The 13,423-nt window shown below is 51.5% G+C and overlaps 1 protein-coding gene across 1 annotated transcript; it reads left to right on the forward strand.

The window, feature by feature from the left end:
* The first annotated feature begins 313 nt into the window (after positions 1-313).
* PAX1 (paired box 1) lies at positions 314-10,945 on the forward strand. Its single transcript, XM_081832207.1, has 5 exons — positions 314-584; positions 1,022-1,651; positions 3,264-3,406; positions 3,941-4,163; positions 8,994-10,945. The coding sequence occupies exons 1-5, from the start codon at positions 314-316 to the stop codon at positions 9,083-9,085; spliced, it is 1,359 nt and encodes a 452-aa protein (XP_081688333.1). The 3' UTR covers positions 9,086-10,945.
* Positions 10,946-13,423: the final 2,478 nt, after the last annotated feature.

Genomic DNA, 13,423 nt, shown 5'->3' on the forward strand with positions numbered 1-13,423 from the left:
ATAAGGGGCTTTGAGAGGAGCCAAAGAGAGTGGAAGGTCCCAGGTCCGGCTGAGGTTAGCACTTGTGTGTGTGTGTGTGTGTGTGTGTGTGTGTGTAGGGGGATGGGTTACAGAGGAGGGCCAGGGGGGAGGAGAGCAGGAGGAGGTGGTAGAGTTTCAGGCCCGGGAGGGGGGCGCCGGGGTGCAGTGACGGGAACCAATGAGCTGCCAACTCGCGCGTCTCCGGCGTGACTGCCGAGATTGACGTGGAAGACACGTCAAATTGATCTCCGCACGCTGCAACCTCCCGGTCAGACGAATTTCTCCTAATCGGATGAAGTTCACTCTAGGCCTGGGGTCGCGGGCGTGGAGAGTGTCCTGGGAGCGCCCGGCGGCGGCGGCGGGCCAGGGGGAGGGCGGCTGCGCGCTCGGCGGCGGCGCACGGCGCGTTTCCAGCCCGTGGCCCGGCCGCCGCGGCTCCCGACTCGCGCGCGCCCTCCCTCTATGCCTCTCCCGCGGCGGCGGCGCCCGAGCTCTCCCGGACTGTGCCGGGCCCAGTCCCGGCCGCTTCGGCGCCAGGCAGCTGGCTGGCCCGCGCGCTATGGGTAAGGGACGAGCGGTAAGGGGGCGCGGGCGGGCGGGCGGACGAGGCGGGTTGGGTCCTGGCACCTCCCTTTCCTCTCGTCTGCTCTCCTTGGGAGAGCAGGTCCCGGGTCCCTGACAAATCGCGTTTTCCGCACGCCCGAAGCCATCGGGGGTTGGGGAGGGGAGTTCGGCGTGTCGCAGGAGGGGATGTGCCAATTAGGCGCGTCAAAAGTCCAGAAAGGGCACACAGGGCTGAAGCGCCCGGCGTCCCCCTCTGCAGCCCTTACGCGGGCGTCCACTCCTGGAGCCCGGATCCGGTCCGTTTGCTCGCACTGCGAGATTCTGAGGACCCGCCCGCCGATCACCTTCCAAGGCGCGCCCGGTGTAGCCACCCTTTTTGGCTAACCCGCCGGTGTTTTCTCTCCCGCCTATTTACTCTCGTCCGGCGCGTCCGCAGAGCAGACGTACGGCGAGGTGAACCAACTGGGCGGCGTGTTCGTCAACGGCCGCCCCCTGCCCAACGCCATCCGCTTGCGCATCGTAGAGCTGGCGCAGTTGGGCATCCGACCCTGTGACATCAGCCGGCAGCTTCGCGTATCCCACGGCTGCGTGAGCAAGATCCTGGCGCGCTACAACGAGACAGGCTCCATCCTGCCCGGGGCCATCGGGGGCAGCAAACCCCGCGTCACTACCCCCAACGTGGTCAAGCACATCCGGGACTATAAGCAGGGCGACCCTGGCATTTTTGCCTGGGAGATCCGCGACCGGCTGCTGGCCGATGGCGTCTGCGACAAGTACAACGTGCCCTCTGTGAGCTCCATCAGCCGAATCCTGCGCAATAAGATTGGCAGCCTGGCGCAGCCTGGGCCCTACGAGGCGAGCAAGCAACCGCCGCCGCAGCCGGCGCTGCCCTACAACCATATCTACCAGTATCCCTACCCCAGCCCTGTGTCGCCTACTGGCGCCAAGATGGGTAGCCACCACGGGGTCCCGGGCACAGCAGGCCACGTCAGCATACCCCGTTCATGGCCCTCGGCGCACTCGGTCAGCAACATCCTGGGCATTCGGACGTTTATGGAGCAAACAGGTCAGTCTCGGTGGCCCTCTGTAGTGTTCCTGGAAAGGGCTGAATTGGAGATTGGAGGTGGGGGGGGCGGGCATGTGGGCAAAGGGTCGCACTTGTCATCCTCCTCAGACCGGTTTTGGCTCAAGGGAGGGTGCAGGGCTGGCCAGGGAGACTGAGGGTCTTGGGCCTTCTGTGGGAGTCCTCGGACATCTTGAACTTTTTATGACAAATATGGAAAATATTTCCCAAATGGAAGAGCAATCGCCGACCACAAATTCGGAGGCCTGGAATTGCGCTTTTTCATTCTTGCAAAAAGTATGCAAAACCCTATCACCAGATCTAAGCCAAACAAACCAGAGCCAATCCTGCGACTGTTTCTTATGATCCCCATCTTTCGGGTTCCCTGAGCATTCCCCAAAGGGTTCTGTTCCTCCCAGGCGCATAGGCTCTTTTGAGTCAAAAAGCACAGGGGAGCTGTCTGGCAGGTCTTGTCAAATGGCCTGTATCTCCAGCAGGCCCAGCAGCCCTGCAGCTCCTGGAGCTGGCATCTCCCTTGTCAGTGCCCCGGGGCTGCAGCCATCCTGGGGTGAAAAGTTGCAAGGATTTGCCCTTTGCCTGCAATTTTCATCCAGCACACTGTCATTCCTCTTTCTTGGCAGGGGTAGGAGGGAGCAAAGGGGGAGCGAAGGGGGAGCGAATGGGGCAGCATTGATTCGGTGCTCAAAAAGAATTTTTGTGGGCTGGGACTGAGTCCCCAGTCTCTTCACAGTGTCCCCTGCTCCCAACAACCAGCCAGGGAATTGTGTGCTCTTAAGTGAGCAGACTCTATGTGCGTAAGAAGCAAAACTCACCTTATCCCAAGACAGAGGAGGGCGGGCTTGAAGGAAACTGAATGCTTAGCTCCAGTGGCAGTGGGGTGCTCCTCCAAGGCTGAGACCGGGCACAGCTTTATTTATCCCGGTGACTCAAAAACCCTGGGCCATTTGCTGGGCCAAATCTCCCCATGGTGTGATCAGTGGACAGTTGGCTGGGAGGTGACCTCATCAGGTCAGCGCTCAAATCTGGAATCTTCTCTCAGTTACCTGTGTACACACCTGCTCCAGGAGCAGACATGTGCTTGGGACGAAGGCGGGTGTCTGGGTTGTTGCCTCTTTTGGGAGACCTGGGATGTCTCCAGAGGCAGTTCGGCATATCCTTCCAGACGCCTGTTGAGACTGAGAAACCCATGTAATTCTCACAAGCCTGCTGGGGATTTGAACTTGGACCTTTCCGGTCGCTGTTTCTGGACAGTGGAAAGGCACCTTGGCTGAGTGCGCCCAGCCCTGGCCCTACAGGCCACCTACCGCCAGAGACTTACCGTTTCGTGGGAAGCGGGTCGAAGGCTGGGAGGAATGCGGAGCAGGACTTTCTTCCCTCTGCCCTACAAGGAATGAAAGCAAAACCCAGTTCCCAGCTGCCCCCCTGCCTCCAATCGCTCTCTGAGTGTTTGAGTATCTCAGGTGTTCCTGAGGACCCGTCGCCACCCGCTCAGATATGAGCCCAGCGCTTGTAGGCTTGTGTGGAAACTTCTGGACTGCGCCTGTGCCCAGCGCAGATTGGGATGCCCCTTCTAATCCATCCTGTGTCCCCGCAGGGGCCCTGGCTGGGAGCGAAGGTGCCGCCTACTCCCCCAAGATGGAAGACTGGGCTAGCGTGAACCGCACGGCCTTCCCGGCCACTCCAGCAGTGAATGGTCTCGAGAAGCCTGCCTTGGAGGCGGACATTAAATACACTCAGGTAACTGAGCGCAGGGGGAAGAAGGTGTCTTTAACTGGGGGAGCGGGAGGGTTGGCGGATGAGGGGAGAGAGAAAGAGAAGAGAAAACTCCCTCGGGCCAGGGAACGTGTTGGTGTGTCTGGCTGCCCGGCCAGTGAGCGTCTGCGCCAACCTATTTCTCTCCTTTTCTCAAGTGCATTAGTTTGGGGGAGGCTGGCTGTCCAGGCGATTGCTTTGCTTTTTGCCAAGATACTTTTGTTAAAAAAAAAAAAAAAAAAAGCTGGAACCCGGAACACAGATGGGAGATGACTCCCTTCTTCTAAATCCCAGTTGGTGGACACCATGACCCCCCTCACCTCTTATTATTATTTATAACAATTTGCGTGGAAATCACTTTGCCAGAGTCCTTACTGGGAAAACGAGAGGCCAGGCCTCGCGCGGGGATAATGGAGGGGACCGCAAGGGGAAATGAGGATTCCCTAGCTCAGTAATTGCGCGGGCGGGGGAAGACTGCCTGGCCGCCTGCTGCTGATGGTCTGTCCTCGATCCCTACAGTCGGCCTCTGGCCTCTCTGCGGTAGGCGGCTTCCTGCCGGCGTGTGCCTACCCGGCCTCCAACCAGCACGGCGTGTATAGCGCACCAGCCGGCGGCTACCTCGCCCCGGGCCCGCCGTGGCCACCAGCGCAGGCGCCGCCGCTGGCGCCTCCCGGGGCCGGCGTCACCGTCCACGGTGGCGAACTGGCCGCAGCGATGACCTTCAAGCATCCCAGCCGGGAAGGTGAGGGGCGCGGGCCGGGAGGGGGTCGGATGAATGGCTCTAAGGTTAGGAAGGGTGCAAGGGAGGAGTGTAAGCATGGGGCATGGTGAGAGAGTCAAAGAGACAGATACAGAGACGTACAGAAAAAGGGGAGAGCTGGGTGCTGGAGTGGGTCCCAGGCATAAATCCTTCCTAAGCCTGTAGCTTCTTGGAGCAGACTGATTTATAACAGGTGTATGCCCTGTTCCTAGAAAGGCAGGCAGAGTTGAGAGAGTCCCCGGGACTGTCCCTCCTGACTTGTACAGAGAGAGAAGGAAGAGGGTCAGGTTGGCGGACAGGACTCCTAGGTTTGAACCTAGTTTTGTGTCCTTGACCAAGTTATTGCTCCTTTCTGGGTCTCAGTTTCTCCATCTGCAGAAGGATTCAGAAGCACCATCCTGCTCACCTTTCTGAGGCTTGCAGAGCTTTGCCTTCTGTGGTGGACTACATTTGGATTTTTCTAGGCACTGCGTCTCTGTTTCGTTTCTCCCTTCCCTTCCCTTCTTTCCTTCCTTCCTTCCCTCCTTCCAGGCCCTGGTCTTTGATTCATTTTCTTAAACATGTGCTTTGGGAAATGGGGAGAGCATTTCAATCATGTATCCCCAAGTCTAGACTCTTGAACTCTGTGTGATTTGGGGTCCGTCTTTCTGTGGGAAATGTAGCTGGAAGTTCTCCTTCCTCTTCTCCCTCCATGAATCCACTCCCTGGTAAGTCCACTAACAGATTTGAGGTATTTAATTGATGGTCAGCAGTGTGAGGGTCATCTTCTTACACTGCTCTCTGAGTTCTATTTTTTTCTTATAACTTGGGAAAAGCTCACTTGCTCTTGAGTCTCATTTTCCTCATTGGTGAACAAGGGCTGGATTTGCTAATTTCAAACCTTCCTGCATTTAGGTTCTCCTCACCAGAAATTTGCAACTTCTACAACCCTACAGAAAAGGAAGAAGTCACTTGAGGGGGTCCCAGCCCTGGCAGTGAAGGAGACAGAGCATAAACTGGGAGGGCAGTGTGGGGCAGAGGGATGTTCTAGATTACAAAGGGATCTTTACCACCTGATCTTCCTCACACCTACCAAGGTGGACATTGGGGGCAAGTGGCATTGGGTAATCAGGGGACAGGAGGGGGTTTCTTCTATATGACATCCAGGCAAAAAGCTTTATTTCCACGTAGTTTCAGTGAGATGCAATAGCATGATGAGAGAGAGAGAGAGAGGAGCCATTAAGGTGCCATCAATAACAGTCAAGTGGAGGGAAATTTTTTTTTTTTCATTTTTCACTTTTTCTAGAACATAAACATCTTGGGGTATAAATTACAAAAACTGAGAATTAGAACTCCTTTACGCTTTACATTTCAGGACAGATGGGGGGATCTTTTTCATCTGTAGAAGTGCTTTTGCTCAGGGTCTTGGAGTGGTGGAGTGAGTCCACCCCACCCTCCCAAGGAAGGAGGCATAAATCCTTCCTTGTGCTTTTGCTCAGGGTCTGGTCCTCGGCCTCAAATCTAACTGCTTCCTTAAGAACGGAGGTTATCTGCTGAATTAGGAACAGAAAAGGAATCTTCTCCATTACACAAATCAAATCGTTTAAGCAGGATCATTTGAATTAGAAAAGCATATCTACAAATTGAAATGATCTCAGGGAGAAAGAAGACTTAAGAAAAAGGACTCATTATCTTCAGAACAATGCCATCATTTGCTAACAGAGCCACTTTGTCCTGAGGCATTTCAGACTCCACATTAGAAACAAATTATGATGTGTAGGTAACAATCCAAAGGGAAAACACACAGTTCAGAATTCTAAACTAATTCTAGTGAATTGGGCGGGGGAGAGGGGAATCTGTTGGTGGCTGATTTTCTTTAGAAGATACTTTCTTTCAGAAATACAGGGCCATTCAGTGGCCCTAACATTCATGTCCCTTTTACCAGTATATTTGCTTCCTGTTATGAAACGTCCCACCCATTTTCAAAATCCAAAGCAATAAATTAGCTACCTTAGTTATTAAATTAATACCTTAATTTCCTGACCCTCACAGTTCTTTAAAGATCTAGGTAGATGATCATTGAATAAATCAGGCCCATCACTGAAAATGATTTCTCAAGCTGGCATACAAGTGTAAGTGTTTGAACAGAAACATAAAAATCATGAGAATTACATGCCTATTTGGGTCATGGAGTTTTACCCTTCTCACTGGCAGAAAAGTTGACTTCAAAGACCCTCCCCTTCCCCTTCCCTGCTCCTCCCCCTCCTTTGAAAAAATGCAAAGTAATAAGAATCACTGCCTTTAATTTTTCTAATCATTACTTAAATTGTCTTCAAAGAAACTTATCCCATAAGACAATTTGCTATCATTAATTGTCCAGTTTTTAAGAATAGTAAGAATAGCATTTACTGAATTTTTTTCAGTAACAAAAATTTTCTACCGAAAGCAATTTAATATTATGCATGTTCAGTAACAAGCAAACACTTTTGATCATCTAGTGCTTACACGCACAACACACATACAATATTTTATCTGTCTATCTTCACATCCGTTTCAGTGCATCCTTCAAATCAGTGCAAATGAACATTAACTGTTACCCTGAGGGAAGTCAAATCAAATGTCAAATTATGCATTGCTACTTATTAATTTTTTATTGGTAGAGGGTAGCGAGGCTGGGCTACCTATTTTGTAGGCGAGGAAGTATGATTTACATTTTCCATCCGTGAAAGGAAACTTTAATTCTTGGGGCCTGAGAGAAAAGGAAAGTTCCACCCCACCTACATTTGGAGCGGACCTGGTATTTTTGGAATCTCAGTACTCATCTAATTTCTTTTTGTAGCCAGGGCAGGACCATCTCCCCACACCCTTTCCCAGCCTCTGGACAGGTGACAGACGCCACCAGAGGTTCTTGCAAGACAACTGGTATTTACAATTTACAGTGTGTTTTCAGAAACCATCAAAGCCTCATGGTTCTAAAATCCCTCCCAGAGGGGCTTTGGAAAGCCTAAGATTTCGAATATCAAATCTAGAAGATATTGCATATTCCTCAAAGAAAATATGTTTATACTTCTTAAACTCAACTTGAAGCTTCATTCCACTTATCTCTGCTTGGGATTAGTTCTTGAGGGATCTATCCTGAAAACGTACTTTGCCAGAGAGCACTAGGTTGCAGGCGTTTGTGTGAGAGACCCAACAAAGCCAACCAGGTTTCATTTGACCTGGCTCTGGAGACCCCTTCTCAGACCCCGCCTCTGTTCGCCCCTACCGTGGTCCCAGTGGCCCTGCAACCGCAGTCCTAATATTTTGAAAACCCTTGTCCCCATTCCTGCCCCCTAAGATTAAATGAACCCGCAGGGCACCTAACACCACAGGCTCAAGCCTCCGAGGCCCCCAGGACACAGCCACTCAGGTTGCCTCTGGCCCTGCGGGTGGGAAAGGAGGGGAGGAGAGGTCCAATGGCAAGGGCTGGTGTGGACAGACCTAAAAACGCAGCAGCAGCGTGGAATCTATCTCTGGGCCCTCCGGTGTTTATTTTTTACTAGTTCATTTTCTCCTTTGTGTCTAAGGCAACCGTCCCATAGCTGAGAAACCGCCGCCTCCTCTGATATTTTCTGAACAGGTCCTCACCTTGAAGGGGAGTACAGGGTGGAAAACAAGGGTCAGAAGACCTCGTTGGCTGAGCAGCCACAATCGTCTTTAGGAAAGAGAGCTGAGAGGATGGGGAGGGCAGAGTGGTCACTCTGCCCTGGAAAGGTCTTTAGACCCCTCTGAAAACCCCTGTGAAACCAGATGTTCCAGGGGTATCCGGCGCAGCTCCCGCGCAGTCACAGCAAATTGCGCCTGCTACTGGAGCATGGGCAGCTGCAGGGGAAGAAAATCCAGAAATATCCCGATCCCAAAATGAGGCGCTTCGAGCTTCCCCTTTTAAAAGAGGACTTGAAGGGGAGAAGAAGAAAGCTGAGAATGGGCGCCTTTAGGTATAAACTACTTGAGCTTCCTGCAGGAGGAGCTGAGCGGCCAGGGGCTGGGAAAGGAGAAACAGGTTGCGCAATCGTGGCGTCACTTTGCTGGTTCCCAGAGGCAAAACTCGGGCCCCTTCCAAAACCCTAAATAATAGAGCAACCCGCAGAATGCCGTCTGATCTCGCAGATTCACTGTCACTTAATCCGGAGGCCCATAGGCTCCAGGGCGTGCTGTGACCGCAGTGGGGATAGTAGCTGTGTTCCCGGGCCGCGGGGCAGAACGAAGTCGGCCACCCATTTAAAGCGCGGCCGCCTCCGGTGCCGAACGGATCCTGACCGCCGCGGACCGTCTATCAGGGGCGGCTTTGGTGACCCGCTTCACGCTCTGTTACCCTCTGTCCACCGCGAGCGTCCCGAGCCGCTCTGGGGACAGTGGACCTGATGCGCTGGCATCTCCCCAGGCCTGAGCGCGCAGCTGGGGTCTGGGTGGCGGTGGAAGGAGGGGAGCGGGGGTCTCGGATCTGAGAGCCTCCCCCGCCGGGCTGCCCTACCGACCTGAGCGCCCATCACCTCCTTTATTGAGAGGGTGCGGGGCAAAGGCAAGTGCACTCGGGCGAACAGGGAGCGTTTGCAACACGGCCAAGGCTGTGCTCACTCGTGGCTCCCTTAAGGGGATCCGGAAAGATGGGCGCCAGTGGGCCTGTGGGGTCCTGGGAGGACGCGGGTCCGGGCTTCCTTCTTCCAAACCCCTATAGTGTCAACCCCGGATCCTCGCGTTGTCACCCGCATTTGCGGACGTCGCAGACCTCTGGGTCTCTCACTCTGAGCCGCGCCAGCCAGTGACCCGACGTCCCTGTGCTTCCTCCCGCAGTGGCCGATCGGAAGCCGTCCAGCCCCGGCGGCAAGGCCCCGGATGGCCTCAGTAGCTTACACGGACTGCCCATCCCAGCCTCGACCTCCTAGGGGCAGCGCTTCCCCGAGCCCGAGCCCGAGCCCAAGCCCGGAGCAAGAGGCGGACCGGCGGGCGGAGCGGGGCGTGCAGCTCGGCCTTGCAGTCTCGGTGGCGCGCGCGGGACCCAGGACAAGCCGAGGAGGTGCCCAGAGCCAGCCCGCGGGGGGCCCGCCCCGTCGGTTCCCAGGCGCACCGGTTCCAGGTTCCCCACCGGCCCGGCGGCCATACTTCTTCACCGGCCAGGGTTTTTAGGCTTCTCTGAAATTTGGCTTTAGACTGTTGCACCCTCGTCCCGATCCTTGCTTCGACATGGCCTCCCTCGCCCGGCCAGCCTCAAGTGTCTTTTCCTACCTCTCCCAAGGTGGTTCGGCACCCTGCCTCCCTCCCTCCCTCTTCCATTCTCTGCCTCGCGTCCTTTCTGTCTTTGCTTCCTCCCTCCTTCCTATCCTAGGTTCCTTTCCTTCTTCATGTTTCCCCGCCTTCCTTTTGTCCTCTTTAATTTTTCTCCCCGCAGTCTTCCTGCTTCCCTTTCTCCTTCACATTCTGCGCCACTGTGCTCCCTTTCCTGGGGTCCTGCCCCCCTTCTCTCTTTAGTGTCTTTTACAATAAGTGACTCCGTTTCTCTTCATTCCTACTGCTTCCCTGACCTAAAGGCCTTCCCAGGAGAGCCCCAGACTGGGCTCCCCATCAGTCCTCGCTCTGCAGCTGGTACTCTTTAGTCTCCACCCCTCGGAGCCCCCCAGCCCTAATGGAGGGTTCTGGAACCTAGGAAATGGACAGAGAGGCCATGGCCTTTATTTTATATTTTTATATTAATGAACCCAAGCAAAACCCGGTTGAACTATCTTATTTTCTCTCTCTCCTCCAGGATATTGTCTGATAATCTGTATGTTCTCAGTGCTTAGTGGCTGAGCTTCTCCTTGCTTCCTCTGAGATGATGTCACCCCAAAGAAGATTGGGGATGAGAAGGGGGCATTGTGGTCATTGGTATTTTCTTTCCTTAGAAAACTGCATGCCCTGGAGGTGCTCCTTCCCACCCTTACACACCTAACAGGAGGGAATCTAACACAATATAAATGCATCAGCACTGTTTTCGGTTTTCAGGGGTCAGCACATTTGTTAATTTAAACCACAAACTGCTTCCGGGTACAAAGGTGCAATCTGGCTTCTGGTTTGCAAGGGGATGAGGGACAGAAAAACCCAGAAAGTGTCTTCTAGAGCTGGACGCAAGAGCTGTTCACTGCTTCCAAGTTCAGGCGCACTGGTGGCGGGACCCTGGACATAAAACTGCAATTTTTGTAGTCATAAAAATGTCACTGGTGAGAGTGTGACATCATCTGTTAAACGTGGCTGCCTTTGAATAAAGGAAAGCATCTGGAGAATGCTCCGTAAGGGTGAGCAAGTCTGTGTCCAACCTGCATTGTCGTGTAGGTCCGCCTCACCTACTCTAGTCCCTCAGTTCCCAGCATGAACACAAATATTAAGATGACATTATTTGAATGGTTTATTCACTAGCAGCCTGGGTTGGGCAGGAGGTGGAGGAGGAGGCGAAGGAGGAACATTTTCAGGGCTCTGCCCCAGGAAACTCCAGGGAAGAGAAGCACTGTGCAGAAATCATGCTAACAGGAGGCTGATTCTTAGAAGAACAAAGTGGGCAAAAGACAGTGAGCAGCAATGAGGACTTTCCCGGAACATTTCTAATGTTCTGAAAGCGAAAGAAAATTATCCCAGGCTACCAAACCATTTAGGGATTTCTAACTACACAGGGGTTTCTGGCTAATTGTTTTGTTTTTTCCTTTCCGCATTTGGCTTTCTCAAACTGACAGAAGATATATATTCTTTTTTTCAGAAGACATTTTTGAATTGAAGGTTTTGCTTGTAAGTGGAGCTGCCTGTTCGGACTAATGGAGGGGACCAGTGGGGAAATTATTTTTATTATATCTCGTTGCAATCATACCCACTGAAGGTATTAATTACAAAACAGTATCTGATTTTTTTCATATAGAAACTTTTGTTTCCAGGTTTTCAAAGGCTTTGGCCTTAAAAAAGTTCCACTATATAGGTAGGAACATTGAGGACTAGCTATTTGGTTTCTTTTCTCTGGACCATACAGCTAACTACAAATTGTGGGGTTTGGGCACAAAAACTAGGTGACACCATCTCATCAGAGAGCCAGGATTGGGGCTGGAACTTTGAGTCTGGGGTCCTTAGCCTTCTGTGCTGGCATTTCCTGCTGAGAAGCTGGTCAAAATGATAATAGGACTGAAGTATGAAAAGGAAGCATGTTTTCAAGTCGCTAGTCCTCTCAGCCTGTCCTCATGTACTTAAATGAGCTTTACATGCTCATGATTTTCATGATTCCATGCTTGTTGCCTGGAGGAGGACAGGCTTGCCTGGGCCAGGCAGAAGGCATCCCACTGCTTTCTGAAGAAAAGAGAAGACTCTGTGTTGAACCTGTCTCTGAGTTGCCATCATCCCTATTTCCCTGACATTTCCCACTTTTGTGTTTGTGCTCCCAGAGTTAAGGGTGAAAAAGCTGGGAAAAGCCAACCAGGAAGGTTGGAAGACACCTATGTTGTAAATGCCACCTGCAAAGCGTGGCACATTCCAAGTCTGTCCCCGGTGGTTCCCCATATCCTGTGGCCGGAGATGGGCCTTTCAGAGTTCCTTGACCTTGGGGTGAGCTTGCACGGGGCATGGGCAGCATTCAGTCACAGAGCCTACCAGCAGGCTTTGACATTGCATGTGGGATATGCAGCGACATCCCTTCTGCCTTGAGGTCTCGGGGCATGGGAAGTCCCAGGGAGCTTGGGTTAAATCCCTGCTCCACTATAGTATGACCCACTGAGGCTGTGACCTCTGAGCCTCTGTGGTCTTGTCTATGAAATGTACCATCCAGTGCAGTGACACCTAAGGTGACCTGGCCTAGAGGAAGACTGACACTGGTGTTGCTTCATCTCTCTGGAGATGACTTTGCTGTTAAAGAAAGATATGAGAGTCATTTTAACAGTTGATGGGGGACCCAGAATTTTAAACATTTTTTTTCAGAGGATCCCATCAGAATATTGCAGTTTTGGTGTCTGTGCTTACGGATCTGTGGAGGTACTGGGGATGTAGGATAAAATTAGGTAGTACCATGTTAGGTAGAATAATATAAGAAACAATCATTCCTGGAAGCAATTTGTCTTTCTTCTTGCCTTTTATTTTTTAACTTAAGAATAATATTTCTTTTTAATATAGAGAAGCACTAAAGAGGAAATAAACAAAAAAAGACATAATCACTCAAGTAACCTTTTGTTTTTTTTGAAAGAATGAAAGTAATATATGTACATTGTTAGAAAATTCTAGCAGTACAGAAACATTGAAATGAAAAGTGAAAGTTTCTTCCTATGCTCATCTCTGTCCTTAAAGGTGAACACTGTTACAGTCTTTAATGAATCCTTCCCAGAAAAAAAAAATGCAGACAGCAGAATCTGTTTCTGTATGTGTGCTATTTAACAGTGCCCACCAAGGATCTGTGCTATATACACACAGATAGGGTCTGGATATCTGATTTCTGCATACCAGCAGCTTCAGCTCCACTGTATTCACTTTATTCTCCTGAAAGGATGCATATCAACAGGGTTTATTGAAAACAGAGTATTTGTAAAGAGGGCCAGCTTGAGCTTTAAATGAATAAAGGCAGGATTTTGTTGCATTCATTATTGGAGCAAGTGCTTCAAATGGGTTGTAATAACGTCTCTGGGAAAGGTGGCTGTTTTTCGGCAAGGAGGAAGGGAAGCAAACCAAAAGGAAGGAGACAGAGAGACAAGAGACAGAGTTTTGTCCTTCTTGAAGACATTCTGACTTGTTTTCCAGATCACCGAAGGGCATTTAAAGCTTCGAGGGGCTGGCAAATGCAGTTTTCCTTTCCTTTGAAGAGAGTCTGTCTCTCTAGGTCAGGAAAGAGAGAGAGAGGCAAAGGGGTGGGGGAAAATGTTGGATAGGAATAAAATGTAAATATCTAGTCCTGGCATAAGCTTGCTTCTTACCTGTCCCAAATTCACTTGGAATCCCTGTGGAATTAGCCTCCTGACGGATGAACCTTGCTCATAGACAACTGTGTTTCCCCATTTGCTTGTTTCTTGACTCCTGTTAAAGAGGATGGGATTTATTTAATTGAATGGTGGTTCAGGTTAAAGCACTCTGTAGGTTTCCTGGCATCAGCTTCCCTACCTAGAATTACATTGGCCTGGGTTTCTTTTCAAAAGAAACTCTACCTGCTCTGTGTTATGCTGGATAATATGAATTTAGAATCTTGCCAAAATGTGCCTGAGGAGTTCAGTTGAAAGGACTGTGCATCCAGACAG

This window comes from Leptonychotes weddellii, chromosome 10 (assembly GCF_054177405.1).
Source record: "Leptonychotes weddellii isolate Sample4059 chromosome 10, ASM5417740v2, whole genome shotgun sequence".
Classification (NCBI taxonomy): Eukaryota; Metazoa; Chordata; class Mammalia; order Carnivora; family Phocidae; genus Leptonychotes; species Leptonychotes weddellii.